Below are 25,084 nucleotides of genomic sequence, written 5' to 3' on the forward strand. Positions count from 1 at the left end.
ATGCACAAATCGAAAATAATGCCTTCCCTTCTAAATTCTCTGCTGCTGTCAGCTGACTTCGAAGATAGTTGGTTTGTGTCGAGAAGCAAAAATGTCTGGAAAAGATAGAATTCCAATATTTCCCTCGCGAGGGTATGTGTAAAGACAAAATTTTTGTTAATAGATTTTGTAGCTACACTGTAAAGAACTTTGGGCTATTCATTCAAAATGTGTCGGAAAAATTAGTTTCCACATGGGGGGAGTGTCCCTTTATAGAATTGGGTTACCATTAGAGTGTTCTTTAACAGTTTCAAATCTTCTGAATGGATAGCAAATAGACGGCCTTTATAATAATTCGTATTTTACAGAGCGCAGATGTTAATGAAAGCTAGACTAAAAGGAGCACAGAAAGGCCACAGTTTACTGAAGAAAAAGGCAGATGCTTTGCAGATGCGATTTCGGCAGATTCTGGGGAAAATTATTGAGGTAATGGGTTCTGCTTATACCACAAATAATTACGAAAGTTGTAATTTTTATATGTACTGCTCGGATATTTTATGTGGATTTATTTTTAGACTAAGACGCTGATGGGAGAAGTGATGAAAGAAGCTGCCTTTTCATTAGCTGAAGCAAAATTTACTACGGGAGATTTCAACCAAGTTGTCCTGCAGAACGTAAATAGGGCCCAAGTAAAGATTCGGACAAAGAAGGACAATGTTGCAGGTAGGACAGTTTTTTTTATGTTGTAGCTATAGTTCAGACCATTTTCAGATTGTTCGAAGAGACAAAGAATACCATCAGTGTGCATAACATGACAAATAAATGAAAAAAATGTGGATTCCAAGAGTTGTGGGATTGAGGTAACGTGTAAATTACACACGTACCAGGTTATGGGTTACCTGGTGACGCCATAATATGTCAACAGTTGATTATATGTTTCAAAATATGATCATGGCTGATTTTAATCCTATTTCTTTTCAGATATTATTGGAAACAGATCTTGTATTTGAATACAGTTTGAACTGACGTTGCAATATTTCTTTTGGATCCAGGCTGTAACAAAAAAGTGTGGTCAGACAGACAGAAAATATTTCACACACTTAGAGGAAGAAATTATTACAGGGACATGTGCCCTGGAACACTTTATTCCCATGTTATGTTTCATTTTCTACTTTTCTTCGTAATCACATTAATCGTGGAAAACGCACACAGAGAGAATGTACCACATTACATGAAAAGTTTTCTTACATGGCGTGTTCAAAGTGCTCTCTTGGATACTTTTAATTAGAATGTACAGTAAGGTTCACTGTCAGTGCTTGTTGTCACAGTTGTATGAAGGTAATGTTGACATGTAACTCAATTCATTATTTTAGCTGACATGTGACAAAATACATTTCTGTACCAGCATCAAGCATGTAGCATCAAGTGTTTAGTAGTCACCACAGACTGTGCAGACATGTACCGTAAATTATTTTAGAGTTCATGATTTATTCAGTTTCCAGTACAGTGTAATGGAAGTGTACTCAAATTCTGAGATGGCAGATGCTCATTTGTTGAACAGATTAGCAGATGGTAATAGTCATGCCACTCAACATTTTGATTGGGATAGATTCCCAGAGTGATGATACCTCAACAGGAGAACTTTTGAAGCAATTGATCATGGCTGCATGGAATGTTTAACCCAACTACTCACCACTGGGGAAGGCCCAGAAGAACAAGGACAGAGCAGAATTTGTCTGTGATTAATGTGTTGAAGAATTGCATAAACTGAGCTGCTCCTGGACCAATGGCCATATAAAATGTTTTCTTTCTTGGCATGTGAGGAATGTTACCTGAAGGTTTGGCCATGCCTTTTTGTTACTCTCTGTAGAAAATAATGAATTCATCAGTGGTAGAAAATTGTTTAGGATAAGCTTCATAGTAGATAAGTCTTGTACATAGTTATACCATACTTAATTTTGTTGCAGGTGTTATGTTACCTGTATTTGAAAGTTATCAAGATGGTACAGACACTTACGAACTGGCAGGTCTGGCAAGGGGTGGTCAGCAACTTGCCAAACTCAAAAAGAACTACCAGAGTGCAGTGAAGCTGTTGGTTGAATTAGCTTCACTGCAGACATCTTTTGTTACTCTTGATGAGGTCATCAAAATAACCAATAGAAGAGTTAATGCTATTGAGCATGGTAAGTGACATAATCAATACATATTAGTGAGGGGACTATTGAATGGGCTAAATGGAATGGTGTGAACACTTTAGTTGTCTACAGATTTGCTCTCAATGACTGAGAGGGTACAGAGGAGAGCGTGAAAGATAATTAACAGTGAAGAATAGTTTGTCAGGGACAAAAAGAGAAGCACAAGCTGGATTTCCTATGATGTTTTTGGAATCTATGCTGTTGGTCTGGAGGAAGTAATTTTGTTTGAGGTTTGTGTTTGAACTCAGAATACATTCTAAAGTTCTGCAACAGAAGAATGTCAATGATACTGCACAATAGTTTTGGTGATCAGTTCTGTCCTTGTAGACTGTTGTAAACTGTGCTGTATTCAGTTTTTTTGTAATGAGATTTACGAGGGGCGTTTGAAAAGTCTGTGCAGAGTCCGAGAGATGGCACCACCGGCACATATCGAGGTCATGTTTAGTTAGTAGCATCTTTGGAAAGAACACACACCAAGTTTCAACAATATTGGTCTACTTTGTATTTGGCTTTCTTGTGAATAGAGGAAGTCGAGTGATTGTCAAAAAATGGACGAAAAAGAATTTCGTATGGTGCTTAAACATTATTTTATGAAAGGCAGAACGCCTCAGGAGACTAAAGAGAAGCTTGATAAACATTATAGTAAACCTGCACCTTCAATTATAACAGTTTATAAGTGGTTTCAAAATTTTTGGAGTGGTCATATGAACACAAGTGATGCTGAACGTTCTGGACGCCCTGTGGAGGTAACGACTCCAGGAATCAATGATAAAATCCATGATATGGTGATAGATGGCAGAAGAGTTAAGGTGCGTGAGATTGCTAGTGCTGTTGGTATCTCCAATGAACGGGTACATAATATTTTGCATAAACATTTTGACATGTGAAAGCTATCCGCAAGAAGGGGTTCTGCGATTGCTCACGCTTGACCAAAAACGGAATTGTGTGAAGTGTTGCAAGGATGGTTTGCAGCTGTTCAGTAAGAATCTGCAGGACTTTAAGCGTCGTATCGTCACGTGGATGAAACCTGGATACATTACTGTACTCGTGAGGCCAAACAACAACCTAAATAATGGGTTACCAAGGGAGAATCTGCACCAAAAAAGGTGAAGACCATTCCTTTGGTCAGAAAGGTTACGGCGACTGTCTTTTGGGATTTGCATGGGATAAGCCTCATTGACTAGCTGGAAAAGGGTAAAACTATTACAGGTGCATATTATTCATCGTTATTGGGCCGTTTGAAAACCGAGCTGCAGAAAGACACCGGCGATTGGACCGCAAAAATGTCCTTTTCCATCACGACGATGCACCAGCACACATCTCACCAGTTGTGGTTGCAAAATTATTCGAAATGGGATTACAACTCATTTCACCCCCCCCCCCCCCCCCCCTCTATTCTCCAGACTTGGCTCCCTCGGACTACTATTTGTTCCCCAATTTGAAGAAATGGCTGGTCGGGCTAAGATTTTATTCAAATGAGGTGGTGATTGCAGCAACTAATAGCTATTTTGCAGACCTGGACAATTCCTATTATTCGGAAGGGATCAACAAATTAGAACAGCATTGGACAAATTGTATAAGTCTAAAAGGAGACTATGTCGAAAAATAAAAAAGGTTTACCCCAAACTCATAAGTAGTTATTATTTTTGCACCGACTTTTCAAACGCCCCCTCATATAGTTTATTTTATTTTATTTACACGTCTAGTTCTGTAAAACAAAATTGAGGAGCGCATCTCCAAGGTTGTGGTATGTGTCAGTACATGAAATTGCAACATAAAAATAATAACAGATAAAATAAAATGTTTACGAACCCAAAAAAAGTCAAGCCACAAGTTTAAGTAAACGCAATCAACAATATAATGTAAGAATCAGCTTAATTTTTCAAGGACTTCCTCAGCAGACTAGAAAGATTGACCCATGTGGAAACTCTTCAGTTACGATTTGGAAGCACATGGATTACTCATTAGATTTTTGAATTCGTGCGCTAGCTTATTGAAAATGGATGCAGCAGTATACAGCACACCTTTCTGCACAGTAGTTAATGAAGTGCGATCCTGATGCAGATTGGATTTATGCCGAGTATTAACTGAGTGAAAGCTGCTGCTGCTTGGGAATAAGCTGATATTGTTAACAAGAAACGACAGTAAAGAATATACATATTGAAAGGCCAATGTCAGAATACCCAGACTAATGTCAAGAGGTTCGCGAACTTGCACCACTTATTGCCCATTTCTGAGCCAAAAATATCCTTTTAGAATGGGAAGTGTTACCCCAAAATATAATACCATATCACATAAGCGAATCAAAATAACCAAAGTAGACTAATTTTCGTGTCAAACAGTCACTTACTTCAGATAACGTTTGAATAGTAAAAATGGCAGCATTAAGTCTTCGAACAAGATCTTAAATGTGGGCTTTCTACTACGGTTTACTATTTGTGCACACTTAAAATTTTGAACTGTTCAGTTTCACTAATCGTGTGACTATTCTGTGAAATTAAAACACCAGATTTTGTTGAACTGTGTGTTAGAAACTGTAAAAACTGAGTCTTTTTGTGATTTAGCATTAGTTTATTTTCTACAAGCCATGAGCTTATATCATGAACTGCACTATTTGAAACAGAGCCAGTGTTGTGCACAACATCCTTTACTACCAAGCCCCCCTCCTCTTTGACTTTACCCCACTCAGACTCCACATCACAGCCATTTGCAACACTGTGAATAATGACCTTTCGCTGTCTGTTGTTAAAGTAAGAGGTGAACCAGTTGTTAGTTACTCCCCGAATTCCACAATGGTCCAACTTCTGGAGCAATATTTTGTGATCAACACAAACAAACACCTTAGTTAAATCAAATAATATTCCTAGTGTTTGAAACCTTTTGTTTAACCCATCTAGTACATCACAGAGAAAAGATAATATAGCATTTTCAGTTGTTAAACGGCTTCTAAAGCCAAACTGTACATTTGATAGCAAATTGTGATATAAAATCATCAATTATCCTTGCATACACAACGTTTTCAATAACTTTAGCAAACACTTATGGCAGAGAAATATGTCTAAAATCATCCCTTTCTCCTTTTTTATTGAGCAGCTTTACTACTGAGTACTTTAATCGCCCACGAAACTGACTATTCTTAAAGGAAAAATTATAAATATGGCTGAGTACAGGGCCAACATGTGCAGCACAGTACTTTAATATTCTGCTAGATACTTCATCATATCCAAGAGACTCCTTAGTCTTCAGTGATTTAATTATTGACTCAATCTCCACATTGTCTGTTTTCCAGAAGAGTATTTCAGACATCAATCTTGGAAAGGCATTTGCCAAGAGTGTTGCATGATTCCCTGTAAAAATTAAATAAAAATGTATGATTCCCTCTACGCCATCTACACATTCGACCAAATATAGGCCTAGTTAGATTCATACGTCGGCGTATCCAACACCTCGGGCGTGCAGCGCGAAACTTCCGGTACATCCTCATCTGACGATATACAGACAATTTCCTCCGGGGTTTCCACGTCCGACATGTCCGACGCATCCACATCCTCCTTAAATGAACGATATGACAGTCTGCATGTACGACATCCAAACGTGAAATTAACGCCTCATCTCTAATAATAAACTCATTCGATACAAATATTACCAAGCCACGGTGTTTAATAACCATTCCCGGCTTATTCTTAACATTAATGGTAACAAGCCGTCCTTCGACAATACGCTTCAATATAGACGCATATTGCCGCCATCTAGACCATTCAAATTCTTCAAAAACAATAACATTATGAACACGTGCATCATAGCCACCAAATCAAATTCGGAACAAAAGGGCAAATACACATGTTGCTTTCTAGAAACAATCTTTTCAATCAATTTATACTTGCCGATATTTGTATCGCCAAATAAATACAACTGCATTTTACGAACCTCCGTGGACCGAAAGGCCTTGTTATACCACTGTACCACGCGGCCCGCCCAGCCATTATAATTAAGATCACACTCGCTCAAAGACTGCACAACCAACCGATTAGCCTGAAATGAATCAAAATACTTCTCAATGAAACGAATACGTGACCAATTGTTAACTAAAAAAGGATCAGTATAATCGATCCTACTACGCAACCTAACGTTAAAAGACAAACTTGAATCATTACAATTAGATATTGGTACAGAGTCATACTTCGTTATATAAATTAAAGCCAACTTGCGGCTCCTGCAATTTTGAACATCGAAAACTGCGATAATACTACCAAACATAAACTCTGTATCAGACCGAACTTCTTGTAAATACATTTTATCTTTGAGCTTAATATTTTTATTTAATTTTTCTCCACACGAGAATGAGCAATGTGTCACAGTGGTAAGACACTGGACTCGTATTTGGGAATACATCAGTCCATCCACCTAGAGTTATGTTTCTGTGATTTCTCTACATTGATTAAAGCAAACGATGGGCTGATTCCTTTGAAAGGGCACAGGCAACTGCCTTCCACATGCTTCCCCAATCCGAATATGTGCTCTGTGTCTACCATCTCGTCGTCAACTAATTGCTAAACATTCATCTTGAGGTCCTTCCTTACTGCGGGAGAGCATCACAGATATACTGAAAATCGTGACTTGCAAACTCGTGAAGATGGCACAAATTAATCCTGTGAAAGCCTGCTTACAATATTGCAACAGCAAGCATTAAGTGAAGAATCCAGATATATTCTTCATGCTGGTACGTATTATTCCTGTAGGGATCACAAAGAAAAGATTAGGTTAATTACAAGGTACCAAGCAACGTAGCTGGTCGGTGTGGCCATGCGGTTCTAGGCGCTTCAGTCTGGAACTGCGTAACCGCTACGGTTGCAGGTTCGAATCCTGCCTCGGGCATGGATGTGTGTGATGTCCTTAGGTTAGTTAAGTTTAAGTGGTTCTAAGTTCTAGGGGACTGATGACCACAGGTGTTAAGTCCCGTAGTGCTCAGAGCCATTTTGAACCAAGCAACCTAATTGTGTATGGTGGTACCAGTATCCGATCCCTACTTCCCTATTCCGTTCACAAATGGTGCACAGAAGAATGATTGTTCGTAGACCTCCATATTAGCTCTAATTTCTTGAATTTTCTCACTGTGGTCATTTTGTGAGATATATGTTGGAGGAAGTAATACACTATGTGATCGAAAGTATCCAGACACCTGGCTGAAAATGACTTACAGGTTCGTGGCGCTCTCCATTGGTAATGCTGGAATTCAATATGGTGTTCGCCCACCCTTAGCCTTGATGACAGCTTCCACTCTCGCATGCATACATTCAATCAGGTGCTGGAAGGTTTCTTGGGGAATGGCAGCCCGTTCATCACGGAGTGCTGCACTGAGGAGAGGTATCGATGTCGGTCAGTGAGGCCTGGCAAAAATTCGGTGTTCCAAAACATCCCAAAGGTGTTCTAAAGGATTCAGGTCAGGACTCTGTGCAGGCCAGTCCATTACAGGGATGTTATTGTCATCTAACCACTTCACTACAGGTCGTGCATTATGCAGAGGTGCTCGATTGTGTTGAAAGATGCAGTCGCCATCCCCGAATTGCTCTTCAACAGTGGGAAGCAAGAAGGTGCTTAAAACATCAATGCAGGCCTGTTCTGTGATAGTGCCACAGAAAACAACAAAGTTCCATTGGATTTCCACATTGTGTACCATGATTCGTCACTCCTACACAATGTTTCTTTCCACTGTTCAATCATCCAAAGTTTACACTACTTACACCAAGCAAGGTGTCGTTTCACATTTACCGGCATGGTGTATGGCTTATGAGTAGCTGCTCGATCATGAAATCCTAGTTTTCTCACCTCCCACCCACCTGTCATAGTACTTGCAGTGGATCCTGATGCAGTTTGGAATTCCTGTGTGCTGGTCTGGATAGATGTCTGCCTACTACATATTACGACCCTCTTCAACTGTTGGCAGTCTCTGTCAGTCAACAGACATGGTCAGCCTGTACACTTTTGTGCTGTGTACGTGTCCCTTCATGTTTCCACTTCACTGTCACATTGGGAATAGTGGACCTAGGGATGTTTGGGAGTGTGGAAATCTCGCATACAGACGTATGACACAAGCGACAGCCCATCACCAGACCACGTTCGAAGCCCGTGAAATCCGCGGAGCTCCCCATTCTGCTCTCTCACGATGTCTAATGACTACTGAGGTCACTGATATGGAGTACCTGGCAGTAGGTGGCAGCATAATGCACCTAATATGAAAAACATATGTTTTTGGGAATGTCCAGATACTTTTGATCACATAGTGTATGTTGTCTGATTCTTCCTAGATAGTACTCTCATAATTTCAATAGTAAACCTCTCCATGATGCATAATGCTTTGCTTGTAACATCAGCCACTGGATTTTGTTAAGCATCTCTGTAACACACTTCTGCCAACTAAATGATCTCATGATGAAACATGCTGCTCTTCATTGGATCTTGTCTAAGTCTTGTATCCGCCCTGCATGGTAAGAATTCCACATTGAAGAACAGTACTCAAGAATCAGTTGAAAAAGTGCCTTGTAAGCCACTTCTTTCATGGATGAGTTACATTTCCTTAAGAGTCTTCCTATGAATCTGTCTGGCATCTGCTTTTCCTAAAATATGTTTTATGTGGTCATTCCACTTAAGTTTGATCTGGATAGTCACTCCTAGATATTCTGTGGTATATACTGTTTCCAGCAATTTGTCATAAATAGTGTAGTTGTATACTAATGGATTTCTTCTCGTGTGAATGCACAGTATGTTACATTTATTTACGTTCAGGGTCAACCGTCGTAGCCTACGCCATTCACCAATTCTCTGCAGGTTATTTTGCAAATATATATTGCCTCCTGGTATTGCTGCTTTATGATAGACAATGATATTGTAGGTGAATTGTCTTAAAGAGCTTCTGATGGATTCCACTAGATCATTTGTATACAATGTAAATACTAACAGTGCTGTCAAACTTCCTTGGGCTACTTCAAAAATTACCTTTACATTTGTCAATTTTATTCGGTTAAGAATGATGTGTTGAGTTCTGTCTGAAAGGAAGGCTTGAATCCAGTTGAAAGTGAGGCCCAATAAGTGGTAAACTCCTCTCTCTCTCTCTCTCTCTCTCTCTCTCTCTCTCTCTCTCTCTCTCTCTCTCTCTCTCTCTCTCTCTAAATGACAATACAGGATTGTATCAGGTGCCTTTCTGAAGTCGAGGAATGTGCCATCAACCTGAGTGCTGTTGTCTATAGTGCTGTGAATGTCAAGTAGGCATTTACGCAGTCATTCATGCTGTGCTCCATATGTGAATGGAACAGAAGAAAGCCTTATACGTGGTGATATGGGAGGTACTCTCTCACATGTATTTCACAGACACATATTTTTGTGACTGATTTTATTCTGTTGTATGGGAAAGGAACCTCCCCTCCACACATTGCTCCACAAGGAGAGTATCAGCAAGGAAGGACTGAGTGCCAGCTATTTGGTGGGGTTTCCTATTACATAGTTCAAATTTGTTTATAAATTAATGAATGCATATAATTGTACATACTCCTAAAATTTAATATCAATTTTTCACAATACGAGGAAAAAACTGAATGACTGAACAGTAATACTGTATAATAGCGAGTTTCCTGGTGTTCTGTCGAGTTGTTGTTTCCATTTTATGCACAGTATTTTGACAGCTGACCCAGCCGTTCGCTTCAGGTTCTCTGGACTGCTCAATCCAAAGCTACTTGGTCATGGAATGAATCAGCATGTAGGCAAAAGAATGGATAAAGTATAAAAAAAACTGAGAGGCCATAGAATAAATAAGGCATTACAGAAAATTTTCTCAGCTACTATGAGTAACTTTTGTTCGTAATAGGAGTTGTGTGCCACAGGTACAGCTTCCAACTTAGATTTGAAGAACGGGAGTTTTATCACTCAGTTTTCTCAGTCCTGCCAGAAGCCTATTGAAAACAAGCCTGCTGAATAGTCCACATGTGTCTCTATCTTGCTTAAGGCACTGTTGTATATGTCCAAGTTATCTTTCCATAAAGGTTGACTCTTGCAGTTTCTTCTGAGTCGATCAGTAAAGTCTGCAATTAATCACCTGATGTGGCATATGTACAGGGGTGGAAGAGTTTGGATTCTGAGACACCTCAAAAACTGCCTACAAGAAGTTTGTGAACTGACACCACAGATTACTCCTACTGTCCGTTTATGGACTAAGAAGCTGAAAATATTCTTGTTGAGTACACAAAGTTGCACTAAAATACACAGATGGGAAAAAAAATTGCAACACCAAGGAGTTGTGAGATGTAAACAAAGCTCGGTAAGCAAGTTTCTATATCTGAAAGATGATATCTTTTCAAATTTCACATCTAGTCACGTAGGTGTGGTACTAGAAGCACCACTATGAGAATTTAAATCAGGTTTGCTTTAAATACATGCTGTGACAGTCATGATCATTAGCTACCTCTGAAAGTGGACGTGGTGAATTGAAGTTTGTCAGAAATGCCATTATTGACACCTCACTGTGTTTGAACGAGGTCGTGTAATAGGGCTACGAGCAGCCGAATGTCCCTTCTGTGGTATTGCAGAAAGACTTGGCAGGAATGTGGCCACTGTACACGATCGCTGGCAGCAATGGTCACGGGGAGATACGGGCACGAGAAGACCGAGCTCCGGATGGCCGTGTGGCACTACCGAGGAAAGAGCACTGTGTGTTTGGCATATGGCTCTGGTGCATTGTACTGATCTGCAACAGCAATTTGAGAAGAAGTTGGCGTCATAGTGACACAGAGATGTGTTACAAATCGATTACTTCAAGATCAGTTGCGAGCCAGACGCCCTGTGGCATGCATTCCACTGACCCCAAACCACTGCTTAACCGAGTGCTCATTGGGGGGGTAAGGCAGAGGTCAGTTGTATTTCCTGATGACAACTGTTTCTGCCTCAGTGCCAGTGACGGGCGTGTGTTAGTTAGTTACGAAGTTACAATCTGGGGTTCAATTTCATATACAGCTCCAATGCCGTCACAGCCACTGTAATCATCCCTCTATCGACTGACCAAGTGGAATATTCGTGGAACTCCTACCCATAAACTGACATCTGGTACTTGTACAACACATGTACATGTGTGTTTGCATTCAACATTCTGGTGGCTACACTTGTTATTAATGTACCAAAATTTCACATTTGCAGTGACATATCTTGCAGTGTTACTCACTTACATATGTTAGCTAGACAAATGGGTTCCCAAAATTTCATTGCTCTGTGTTGACAATTTCTCGGTGTTGCGATTTTTTTCCCCAGTGGTGTGTAACACCGTACAGGGTAACAGAGCAAATGTAAACAATACAAACCAACCTTTGAATTTCAGTGTCGGAGACAATGGAGATCATTCTTACAGTGAGATAGCAACATTCAGTTTCTCCATAAGATCGCAAATGTGATTTTTTCAGGAAAGTCTCTCATCCACCTTCAGCCCTGAGAATTTAAAACAGCCAACTTCACTGACTATCTCACGATCTTTAGACAATAAAACTGGGGTTCTACAAGAGTTCAGTATCATAAACTGTATTCATCATGTTTTGTTACGATTAAGGGTTAATCTGGTCTCTGAAAACCACATGCTGCTATTACTAACTATCCTATTAGGTACATCATTTAAAGTACATATCCCATCTTTAACAATAACACTTTGATCATTTGCAAAAAGAAAAAATAAATAAATTTGAATCACCTGTCATGTGTAGTGACAGATCATTGATGTATATCAAGAAAACCAATAGGCCCGGATCAGTGCCCTTGCCATTTCATCCCACACATTCACATGACCCCAGTAGATTCAGATCTTCTCTTCCCTGTTTGTGGACACAAGAATAGAACCTTCAGATATGAAATGAACTGTTGTTGAGCTAGTTACTTAATCCCATAATGTTCCACCTTGAAACTTCCTGGCAGATTAAACCTGTGTGCCCAACAGAGACTCGAACTCAGGACCTTTGCCTTTCACGGGCAAGTGCTCTACCATCTGAGTTACCGAAGCACGACTCACGCCCGGTCCTCACAGCTTTACTTCTGCCAGTATCTTGTCTCCTACATTCCAAACTTTACAGAAGCTCTCCTGCGAACCTTGCAGAACTAGCACTCCTGAAAGAAAGGATACTGCGGAGACATGGCTTAGCCACAGCCTGGGGGATGTTTCCAGAATGAGATTTTCACTCTGCAGCAGAGTGTGCGCTGATATGAAACTTCCTGGCAGATTAAAACTGTGTGCCCGACCGAGACTCGAACTCGGGACCTTTGCCTTTCGCAGGCAAGTGATCTACCATCTGAGCTACCGAAGCACGACTCACGCCGGTCCTCACAGCTTTACTTCTGCCAATATCTCGTCTCCTACCTTCCAAAATTTACAGAAGCTCTCCTGCAGACCTTGCAGAACTAGCACTCCTGGAAGAAAGGATACTGCGGAGACATGGCTTAGCCACAGCCTGGGGGATGTTTCCAGAATGAGATTTTCACTCTGCAGCGGAGTGTGCACTGATATGAAACTTCCTGGCACATTAAAACTGTGGGCCCGACCGAGACTCGAACTCCACTGCAGAGTGAAAATTTCATTCTATGTTCCACCTTATTCAAAAGTGTTTGAAGGTCCACATAATCAGATATATCTGTTAAATAAAGGAGAATATCAAATGTCCTCAGCGTATTGTTTATACCTGTTAGTGCCTCTAACACACAAGAATAATACCATTTTCTGAGGATACTCCTTTTGTGCACTCACACTGTGAGCCTCACTACAAAATGTGTGTACTGGGATGTTCCAGTACTTCCTTATACATTGCTTTCTCAAAAGCTTTTGAAATCACTGATAGCAAAGAAACTGTCCAGTAACTATCTAAATTTGGTACCTCTTTCTCCCATTTGTGAACCAGTTTCACTAAAAGGTATTTGAATCCATCAGGAAGTTGACCACACCTGGGGGACATTGTAAGGGGCTGAGTACATTAATCTTCATTATCCTACCTAAAAGTTAATCATATCAATGAGAGTCTTTACTCTTTAGTGATTTAATAATTGATTGTTTCATCTTCACTTATTTGCTGTAGCTGCATGTGATATAATTGTCCACGAACACCAAATTTTTAGAGTGCTGCATAATTATCTGTACGAATAAAATTTTGCTTTAACTGAACAGTTTCATTCCCACAAGAGATGTGTAATATGTTGAGCATCCACATTCTGCCCACATAACTCTTTCACAATTGGCCATATAGTTTTAATTTTGTTCTGAGAGCCATCTATTCTCTTGGAGTAATGATTTATTTTAGCCTGTCTGATGACATTCTTCAGCAGACAGTCTACTGTGAAATAAAATTCTGTAGCTGGGCTGTGACTGTCCTGTCTATTATGATGCTGCTCCCATTTCCTCCTGTGCGGCATTTTACTGTCATTAGTTATCCAAAATGGTTGCTTAATACAGCTGCTTCTCCGCCTGCAATTTTTAGTGGAAAAAGGTTCTCAGAGAAAGTGATAAAGGTTTAGCAGAAATATGTTCTGTTTGTCATTTAATTTCTCTTTATTGTAGACTTCTTGCCTTTACCCTCCAATATTGGCTGTAAATCTCTACAATGGTCTCTAAATAATTTGTTTACTGATTTGGAGTGTGATGCTATATCTATTAAGTTACTGTCTATAATTGTGCTACTGTTTACCTGAACTGTAGTTGGAAACCATACTGAGTGTACCATTTTGTAAGATTCAAATAAATTCATTAATGTCCTTTCCTCTGGAGAATCAGCCACAAAGTTTATGCAGAAATTCCCACACCAGTTAACTTCACATGTCTTTCTTAAGAACTGAGCCTAGCACAACACCAACTCTGACTCTGAACTGGCAGATCTGTAGAGGCCCACATCTAAATGATTTTCCTTGAAAATTTAGACTTCCTTGATGTACAATCTTCAAATATTTGGTCCTCACAAAGTTTTGATACATCAACTCTTTTGAATGAAACATTACATTGCCATAAATGGCCACTCCTCACTTCTGCTACAAACTCCTCATCTTGAAATAAGTTGTACCCCTCCAAAGAATGCATTAGTATATTTTTTCTATATAAATGATGATCAGAGATACAAATCATGTCAGAGTCAATATGTATTAGCAGTTCATCTACTTGACCTCTAATTTCCTTAATATTTTGGTGAAACAATTTTACTGAGTCTTCTAATATGCACTCCCCATTTACTGAACTGTCTTGCAGCATTAAAGGAGCATTCCTCAAGAAGGTTTACAACATATCTGACTTCTTTGCATTATCAGAGGAATTTGGCCTTGAGTGAACCCAAATCCACCCACCCCTTCTCAGGTGTAGGCTGTGTATTCTATAGCTAGAACTGTTGATGCCCTCAACTGGCATCCTTGCAAAATGTGCCAAGTCAGCAGTCATTGGCAGCCTCTGAAGACCCATGTTAACATGTCCTGCAGCACTCAGTACCGCAACAACACTTATTATCGAAAGTACAGTCATATGGAGTATCGAATGAATTTTGTGACTGGGTTAAGGATTTCTTGCTATAGTGGATGGGCCGCATGTTGTCTTGGATAGAGAATCATTTGATAGATATGAAAGTGACTTCAGACTTGCCCTAGAAAACTGTATTGAGGCACTTGCTGTTCATGTCGTACATCTGTGGTCTGGCATAAAACATTAATAGTAACCTCAGACATCTTGCAGATGCAGTTATACATACTGAAGTATATCTGAAAATTTTCAGTCAAATGTTGGTAAGATTTCAAAGTTGCACAAACATTGACAACTTATTTTAAATATCAAGAATGAACATGAGAAATGTATTATTTTATAACTACGAGATGTGTTCAAAAAGTGAGGTGACTTTATATTTTTAAGAAAAAATATTTATTAATTCGTCAGTATTCCTGTTGTCCCCTTCAAAGTAGTCCCCCTGAGATACAATACACTTGTGCCAATGTTTCTTCAATCCTCGAAGCACTTCTCATAAGCACTTTTTGGTACAGCCATGAGTTCTTCCAGTGAAGAAGTTTTTATTTCCTTAATTGTTGAAAATCTTCGTTCTTTCATAGGTCTCTTCAGTTTCAGGAATAGGAATAGGAAGAGGTCACAGGGGGCCAAATCTGGTGAATATGGTGGCTGTGGCATGATGTTGTGTTGTTTTTGGCCAAAAAATCTCTAACAAGCATTGATGAATGAGCAGGTAATGCGAAAGCCATGAATTGTTTTTCCACAATTCTGGACATTTTTTGTGTATTGCTTCTCATAAATGGTGCATAACATCAAGATCACACTCCTTATTGACCGTACAACCTCAAGGCAAAAATTTATGATACACTACACCACGGTAATTGGGGGGGGGGGGGGGGGGGGAGAAATAAAAAAAGTTAACAAAACTGTGACATTTGGTCAAACTTGGCATGCTTTTTTTGATCTTAGTTCTCCGGGATGTTTCCATTGGGATGACTGGGCTTTCGTTTCAACATCATAACCATAAACCCATGTTTCGTCACCACTTATGACCCTTTTGAGCAAATCAGGATCATCATTGACATCATTCAAGAGCTCCTGAGTGATGCTCATGCAATGGTTATTCTGGTCAAAATTTAGATGTGTTGGAACAAACTTCGCTGACACACATCTCACGCCCAAAACGTCCAAAAATATTGCATGATACAAACCGACCAATATGCCAACGTCCTTAGCAACTTCTCTTACGGTAAATCGACAATTTTCCAAAACAATTTTTGTTCACAGCTTCGACGTTATCATCTGTCGTTGGTGTGCTGGGGTGTCGAGAGGGAGGTTAGTCATTGGCATCTTCTCGGCCATCTTGGAAGAGCTTGTACCACTTGTAAACTTTTTTATTTATTTTTTAGAGCAGACTCACTGTATGCCTCTGTCAAAATATCAAGTGTTTTAGAGCACTTGATTCCATTTTTCACACACAATTTGCCGCAAATTCTTTGCCCCATTTTTTATAAAACGGGTCTAACCTTACCATCTGTCAAAATCAAACAAGGTATGCTGTACACCTGAAACTGTGAACATATGTTTGGGACATGTGTACCAATATAACAAAAAGAAAAAAGATTGATAATCGAACGTACATTGCCCACGCGATTTGAAAAGTCACCTTACTTTTTGAACAGCCCTCGTAGAATATCACTAAGTCAAAACTGGTATCAGATAACTCACTCACATATCTGGGTGTAACAGTTTTTAGGGATATGAAATGGAATGATGACATAGATTCAGTCCTAGGTAAATGATTTGGCAGACTTTGATTCACTGGTAGGATACTGGGAAGATGCAGTCAGCTTACAAATTAGATTTTTAAAAAAAATTAATGCAATGTATCTTCAACTGTATCGGACTGTTACCAGTAGGGCTGTAATGGAATGTAGACTATATACAAAAGAAGACAGTGCATAAGGTCACATATTTGTTTGATCCATGAATCACTGAACAGGCAGACACTTGAAGATAGAGTCTGACTTTACTGCAGAAGTCTACTTATGAAGTATGAGTGTTAAGTGAAGAATATGCAACAATACCACCACCCCCAAATTATGTATTGCTCAGATAGGGACTACAAAGACACAATTAGGCCAATTATAGCATACCCAGAGTAATTTATCTAATTGTTCATCCTGTACCTCATTAGCAAATGGAACAGAAAGAAGTGCTGCTCAGTGGTACAATTGGAAGTACCCTCTGCCATGCACTTAACAGTGCTGTAGAGAATATGTATGTAGATGTTCAAATTTTTTTTTTTTAAATAATTAAACTTTCTCAGCAATTTCTGCATGTAGTTCATGTCCTCCGAATGCTTTGGTTAATAAAACAACTTATTTTTTCGTTCATTGCAGACAAAAACATTGACTTAAATAGGGACTAGCATTATTTATTTATTCTATTTTTGGTGTATTCTTTGATGTGTTAATCCACTAATGATTAATATTAATCTTTCAGTAATTATTCCACGCATTGAACGTACACTTGCCTATATAATATCTGAACTGGATGAATTGGAGAGAGAGGAGTTTTACCGGTAAGCAAATTATTGTGTTCTCTGTATATGGTGCATTTGTCTGTAAACTGAAATTATCAGATTCCTGGAAAAACTTAATTTTGTTTGGGAGCAAGTATTTACAAATAGAAATAATTATTTTTATTGTAAATGTCTGTTGATACCAGAAATAGACATCATCAAACATGTATAATGTAACAGTACATAGATGATTGGTTGTTGCCCAGGTAAATAACAAGTTATAACAGAGTGGACACATGGGCAAGTTATTTGAGTAGCTCAGATCAGTACCTCTGATGGTGTTGACTTAAGAATAAAGTTGTAAGCTTTTGTTAATGTGTTTTCTCCATTCTTTTCTCTTCTAGAATCATGTTTAGGAGGCACTACAGCTAAAGTGAAATGTAGGCAATAAGACCATTGTATGTGATATAGTTGCCCATCTGTCAGATGTCTCTTAAAACAGATTGTCACACTCAGTTCCCAGCCTTTTCTTAATGATATATTTTATTATGAACAGTAACAATGAATTCACAGGAAATGTCATTTACACAATTACACACATAATAATCTCCACAAAAATTGAAGCATACCTTAATGCCATGTCTCCTACAAGTTAAGATTAGCTAGTTTCATGGTCATAGTCACTTAATAGCTACATGGCAAGTAGCAGTGTTCATTCTACATGGGTTGCCTATTGTTTCAGATGTAGTTAACTGTTGTTCTTTTATTGATGTAAGGAGTGTCGTGTATATACCACTCTGCAAGAAGTAGCTAAACATCGCCTGTTTTATTACTGAGGACCTATCAGCTTTTTTCAGTGTATTGGAGTTGCTTCAAAGTTAAGTTAGCCAGTCTAAGCAGAAGCAGTACCTCCATTCATCGTGTTCCCTAGATAGTATAACCTTCAGAGTTGAATGAGTCAGAATGCTGTCTGCAAAGGGAGCCTTTTTTTTTTTTTTTTTTTTTTTTTTTTTTTTTTTTTTTTTTTTTTTTCACCTTGGCCGATTCCACTCTCTGAAGATTCTCTTTCATGGCCTGTCCTGTCTCAGAGGATGGGATTATTGTTAGTTGGTAGCTCCAACATTAAGCGCATTATGTGGCCCCTTAGGGACTGACAAGAAGGGAAAGAAAACCAATGTGCACTCAGTGTGCATACCGGGTGAAGTCATTCCAGATGTGGAAAGGGTCCTCCCGGATGCCATGAAGATCACAGAGTGCGGCCAACTGCAGGTGGTTGCTCATGTCGTAACAGTGATGTGTGTCACTTTGGATCAGGAGAGATTCTATCTGGTTTTGAGCGGCTAAGAGAAGTGGTAAAGACTGCCAGTCTTGCTTACAAGATGAAAGCAGAGCTGACCATTTGCAGCATAGTCGACAAGACCGACTGCGGAGCTCTGGTACAGAGCTGAGTGGAGGGTCTGATCAGAGGCTCAGACAGTTCTGCAACCTTGGAGGCCTCAGATTCCTCGACTTGCGCCAAAGGGTGGTTGGGTTTTGGGTTCCGCTGAATAGGTCAGGTGTCCACTATAAGCAGGAGGCAGCTACATCGGTAGCAGGGGCTGTGTGGCATGGACTGGGCGGTTTTTTAGGTTAGAGGGTCTCGGGAAAACACAAGAAGGGTTTCAGTCACAAAGGGTGCAGGCCGAACACAGGAAGAACATACACTCCTGGAAATGGAAAAAAGAACACATTGACACCGGTGTGTCAGACCCACCATACTTGCTCCGGACACTGCGAGAGGGATGTACAAGCAATGATCACACGCACGGCACAGCGGACACAACAGGAACCGCGGTGTTGGCCGTCGAATGGCGCTAGCTGTGCAGCATTTGTGCACCGCCGCCGTCAGTGTCAGCCAGTTTGCCGTGGCATACGGAGCTCCATCGCAGTCTTTAACACTGGTAGCATGCCGCGACAGCGTGGACGTGAACCGTATGTGCAGTTGACGGACTTTGAGCGAGGGCGTATAGTGGGCATGCGGGAGGCCGGGTGGACGTACCGCCGAATTGCTCAACACGTGGGGCGTGAGGTCTCCACAGTACATCGATGTTGTCGCCAGTGGTCGACGGAAGGTGCACGTGCCCGTCGACCTGGGACCGGACCGGAGCGACGCACGGATGCACGCCAAGACCGTAGGATCCTACGCAGTGCCGTAGGGGACCGCACCGCCACTTCCCAGCAAATTAGGGACACTGTTGCTCCTGGGGTATCGGCGAGGACCATTCGCAACCGTCTCCATGAAGCTGGGCTACGGTCCCGCACACCGTTAGGCCGTCTTCCGCTCACGCCCCAACGTCGTGCAGCCCGCCTCCAGTGGTGTCGCGACAGGCGTGAATGGAGGGACGAATGGAGACGTGTCGTCTTCAGCGATGAGAGTCGCTTCTGCCTTGGTGCCAATGATGGTCGTATGCGTGTTTGGCGCCGTGCAGGTGAGCGCCACAATCAGGACTGCATACGACCGAGGCACACAGGGCCAACACCCGGCATCATGGTGTGGGGAGCGATCTCCAACACTGCCCGTACACCACTGGTGATCGTCGAGGGGACACTGAATAGTGCATGGTACATCCAAACCGTCATCGAACCCATCGTTCTACCATTCCTAGACCGGCAAGGGAACTTGCTGTTCCAACAGGACAATGCACGTCCGCATGTATCCCGTGCCACCCAACGTGCTCTAGAAGGTGTAAGTCAACTACCCTGGCCAGCAAGATCTCCGGATCTCTCCCCTATTGAGCATGTTTGGGACTGGATGAAGCGTCGTCTCACGCGGTCTGCACGTCCAGCACGAACGCTGGTCCAACTGAGGCGCCAGGTGGAAATGGCATGGCAAGCCGTTCCACAGGACTACATCCAGAATCTCTACGATCATCTCCATGGGAGAATAGCAGCCTGCATTGCTGCGAAAGGTGGATATACACTGTACTAGTGCCGACATTGTGCATGCTCTGTTGCCTGTGTCTATGTGCCTGTGGTTCTGTCAGTGTGATCATGTGATGTATCTGACCCCAGGAATGTGTCAATAAAGTTTCCCCTTCCTGGGACAATGAATTCACGGTGTTCTTATTTCAATTTCCAGGAGTGTAGATACAGGAACCATTGGTATAACAGTTGTAAATTGTCATAGCTGTGTTGGGAAAGTACCAGAGCTCCAAGCTCAAATCGTTATAGGCACTGAAAGCTGGCTGAAGCCGGATATAAGCTCAGCTGATACTTTTGCAAAGAACCTAATGGTGTTTCGAAAGGATAGGCTAAACATGGTTGGCGGTGGCATGTTTGTCGCTGTTAGAAGTAGTCGCAAAATTGAAGTAGATACTTCCTGAGAGTTAGTATGAGCAGAGGTCATTGTTGGCAACCAGTATAAAATAATAATTGGACCCTTTTACCGACCTCCAAATTCAGATGATACAGTTGCTGAAAGTTTCAAAGAAAATTTGAGTTTGATTTCATACACGTACCCGACTCATACGATAATAGTTGGTGTTGACTTTAATTTACCCTCGATATGTTGGCAAAAATACATGTTTAATTCCGGAGGTACACATAAAATATCATCCGAAATCGCGCTAAACGCATTCTCTGAAAATTATTTCGAGCATTTAGTTCATGAGCCCACACAAATAGTAAACGGTTGTGAAAACACACTTGACCTCTTAGCAACAAATAATCCTGAGTTAATAACGAGCATCAAAACTGATACAAGGATTAGTGAACACAGGGTTGTCATAGTGAGATTGAATATTGTAACCCTCAAATCCTCCAAAAATAAGCGAAAAATATACTTATTCAAAAAATCAGATAAAAATTCACTTGACGCCTTCCTGAGAGGCAATCTGCACAAATTCCAAATTAATAATATAAATGTAGACCACATGTGGCTTGAATTGAAAGAAATATTACCGGCAGCGTTTGAGAGATTTATACCAAATAAATTAACAAATGACAGAACTGATCCTCCTTGTTACATAAAACTGGTTAGAACACTGTTGCAGAAACAATGAAAAAAATATGCCAAATTTAAACAGATGCAAAATCCCCAAGATTGGCGATCTTTAACAGAAGCTCGAAATTTTGTGCGGACTGCAATGCGAGATGCCTATAACAGTTTCCACCATAAAACTTTGTCTCGAAACCTGGCAGAAAATGCAGAGAGATTCTGGTCGTATGTGAATTATATTAGTGGCAAGAAACAATCAATGCCTTCTCAGCGCGATAGCAATGGAGATACTATCTAAGACAGTGCTGCCAAAGCAGAGTTACTAAACACAGCCTTCCGAAATGCCTTCACAAAAGAAGACAAAGCAAATATTCCAGAATTCGAACTGAGAACAGCTGCCAACATGAGTAACGTAGAAGTAAATATCCTCGGAGTAGTGAAGCAACTTAAATCACTTAATAAAAGCAAGTCTTCTGGTCCAGACTGTATAACAATTAGGTTCCTTTAGGAGTACGCTGATGCATTAGCTCCATGCTTAACAATCATATACAACCTTTCGCTCGACGAAAGAACCGTACCCAAAAACTGTAAAGTTGCACAGGTCACACCAATATTCAAAAAAGGTAGTAGGAGTAATCTATTAAATTACAGGCCCATATCATTAATGTCGATATGCAACAAGATTTTGGAACATATAATTTGTGTTCAAACATTATGAATTGCCTCGAAGAAAACTGTCTATTGACACACAGTCAACATGGGTTTAGAAAACATTGTTCCTGTGAAACACAACTAGCTCTTTATTCACATGAAGTGTTGAGTGCTATTGACAAGGGATTTCAGATCGATTCCGTATTTCTGGATTTCCAGAAGGCTTTTGACACTACCACACAAGCGGCTTGTAGTGAAAAGTGTGTGCTTATGGAGTATTGATCCATAAAATTTTGAGGTGTGCAGCCACATGTGAAGATGGCTGGACGGTATTCAGCCAAAATATTAGAAGTAGTCAAATATATGAGGCTGCACACCAGAAATTTTATGGATCAGTATTTGCGTCGCGAAAATATGAAGATGCACATTATGGAATATCATCTCAGTTATGTGACTGGATATGTGATTTCCTGTCAGAGAGGTGACAGTTCGTAGTAATTGACAGAAAGTCATTAAGTAAAACAGAAGTATTTCTGGCATTCCCCAAGGTAGTTTTATAGGCCCTTTGCTGTTCCTTATCTATATAAATGATTTGGGAGGCAATCTGAGCAGCAGTCTTAGGTTGTTTGCAGATGACACTGTCGTTTATCAACTAATAAAGTCATCAGAAGATCAAAGCAAACTGCAAAATGATTTAGAAAGATATCTAAATGGTGCGAAAATTGGCAGTTGACCCAAAATAACGAAAAGCGTGAGGTCATCCACAGGAGTGCTGAAAGGAATTCGTTAACTTCAGTTACACGATAAATCAGTCTAATCTAAAATCCGTAAATTCAACTAAATACGTAGGTATTACAATTACAAACAACTTAAATTGGAAGGAACACATAGAAGACTGCATTTTATTGGCAGGACACTTAGGAAATGTAACAGACCTACTAAGGCGACTGCCTACACTACGCTTGTCCATCCTCTTTTAGAATACTGCTGCACGGTGTGGGATCCTTACCAGATAGGACTGACAGAGTACATCAAAAAAGTTCAAAGAAAGGCAGCACGTTTTGTATTATCGCGAAATATGGGAGAGAGTGTCACAGAAATGATACAGGATTTGGGCTCTACATCATTAAAAGAAAGGTGTTTTTCGTTGCGACAGAATCTTCTCACGAAATCCAATCACCTACTTTCTCCTCCAAATGCGAAAATATTTTGTTGATACTGACGTACATAGGGAGACACTATCACCACGATAAAATAAGGGAAATCACAACTCGTATGGAAAGATACAGGTGTTCGTTCTTTCCACATGCTATACGAGATTGGAATAATAGAAAATTTTGAAGGTGGTTCGATAAACCCTGTGCCAGGCACTTAAATGTGATTTGCAGAGTATCGATGTAGGTGTGTGGATGAATGAGAGAACTAATTACTCAAAATAAATTTTTGTACTAATTATAGTCAAAACTTGTGTACTGTCTAGATTTTTAATGGGATTATGTTTAGTATTTTTCCTTGTGTTCCAATGACTGTTTAATGTTGTAGGTTGAAGAAGATTCAAGACAAGAAACGCATTGCCAGAGCCAAGGCTGAAGCTAAAGCCGAAGCACAGAAACAGGCGTTACTGAAGGCGGGCCAAGATGTCACCTACACTCCGAGTCTACTGGATGAAGGAGATGAAGATATCCTGTTCTAAGTGTTAGGTACCATGTGGTGGTTTTAGGTGCATTTCTTATCTGTGTAAATATTTGCTACTGTATCTTACATTTTAATGTAAAAGAAAAAGTTCTTTGTCAGTAGGTTTAGGCTTTCATATGTTGACATCAGTAATATGGGTACAAAACAATGTAAAATATATTTAATGTCCCGTTAGCAGACAGCAAAATTGACCGGTTGCTTTCATTTATCCATTCCGTATGTCCACTTATATATTCAATACTGACATTCATTAAAGTGATACCTGTTCATTGACTTTACTCGGGGATCTTTGAAGGTGGAAGAGTAGGTAAAATGGTTAGAAGGATGTTTTGTAGAACAGTATTAAAATAAACCTGTAGTTGAATTGATGAACTGTTGAAGTGATAACATGTAAACTGAAATTTTTGTTTCAGTGGCTAAAGTATAAGTGTAAAGTTGTAATCCTTAAAGATTTAAACAGTGCTGAGAGCATTTTTCTGTTTGAAAGTTGGATGCTACTGCCATGTAATATTTTAGTCTTTTGTTGTGTGTGTGCGTATGTGCAACTTCTAGCAGTTTGGCAGATGGCTGTTACTCTGTGTTACAACACAGGACAATTCCAAAGTCCGTATGCAGACTGTATCTTATGTAAATATTCATTTTGGTGAAAAAATTTCAACAAACATCTCATTGTGTCCATTGTAAATATGAAATGTGGTCTAATTGTAACATTCCATCAATGTGAACACTGTATATAATGAGTTTAAATAGCTTATTGCAAGATAAATTATCTTAATGTCAAATCTGCATTCTGTGTTTCCAAAATAGAAGACATTTCAGAAGCGTAAGCAGTTTCACAAAAAGCAGCAATAAAAAACCAAAGAAAAAACATTATTTACTAGGTGGCTGCTCCATCATAGTGGATAGATGCTAAAATCAGTAGTTGTATGAATTGAAATTTCCATCCTCTGGAAAATGGGCTTTTCTTAATTAAAGCAAGTGTCAGTCAGGACAGGATCTAAAATGGAGACACCAAAGTATATAAAAAGACAGACTCAACAATCAACACAAACGTGTATTTCTAAAATTTATCTTTATTTATCATATTTGGTATTTTTGCGTGTCTGCTACTGTATGGTAAGTAGATTTCTTTCTAAATTATGTCTTCGGTTGTTTCCAGGATGAGTCATCTACTCTGCAGCAGAGCATGTGCTGGTCTTATGAACTTTCTGGAAGATTAAAACTGTGGGTTCAAATCCCGGTTCAGCAACAGTTTTAATCTGCCAGGAAGTATCATGTTAGTTGAAGGGTTCTCATAATAAATAGTGGAATGAGCAAAAGCAACCACTAACAGTGCTAGGAACTGTTGCGTAATCAATTAGAAAATTAACAAGAAGTTGCACACCATACCACCATCTTAAAAGTTTTCTTGCCAAAAATCCTCCTTTGTGATGTTGTTGAACTTGCGCATCACATTGGCATCAATGTCAGTGTGTCGCCGAAGTGTTGACCCTTTGTGTAAATCTGTGCACTTTTTTCTTTGTGGTTTCATACTGATAATGCCAAGTTTTGTCACATGTGGTGATTTTTTTTTTTCC

The 25,084-nt window shown here is 40.0% G+C and overlaps 1 protein-coding gene across 1 annotated transcript; it reads left to right on the forward strand.

The window, feature by feature from the left end:
• The first annotated feature begins 16 nt into the window (after positions 1 to 16).
• Positions 17 to 24,289, forward strand: LOC124550930 (V-type proton ATPase subunit D 1). The gene is made up of 6 exons (XM_047125726.1): positions 17 to 132; positions 348 to 465; positions 555 to 702; positions 1,947 to 2,162; positions 17,167 to 17,245; positions 23,355 to 24,289. Exons 1-6 carry the CDS (start codon positions 92 to 94, stop codon positions 23,503 to 23,505), a joined length of 753 nt encoding a protein of 250 aa, XP_046981682.1. The 5' UTR covers positions 17 to 91; the 3' UTR covers positions 23,506 to 24,289.
• The last annotated feature ends 795 nt before the right edge of the window (positions 24,290 to 25,084 follow it).

The sequence above is a fragment of the Schistocerca americana genome, chromosome 9 (genome assembly GCF_021461395.2).
Source record: "Schistocerca americana isolate TAMUIC-IGC-003095 chromosome 9, iqSchAmer2.1, whole genome shotgun sequence".
In the NCBI taxonomy this organism is placed as follows: Eukaryota; Metazoa; Arthropoda; class Insecta; order Orthoptera; family Acrididae; genus Schistocerca; species Schistocerca americana.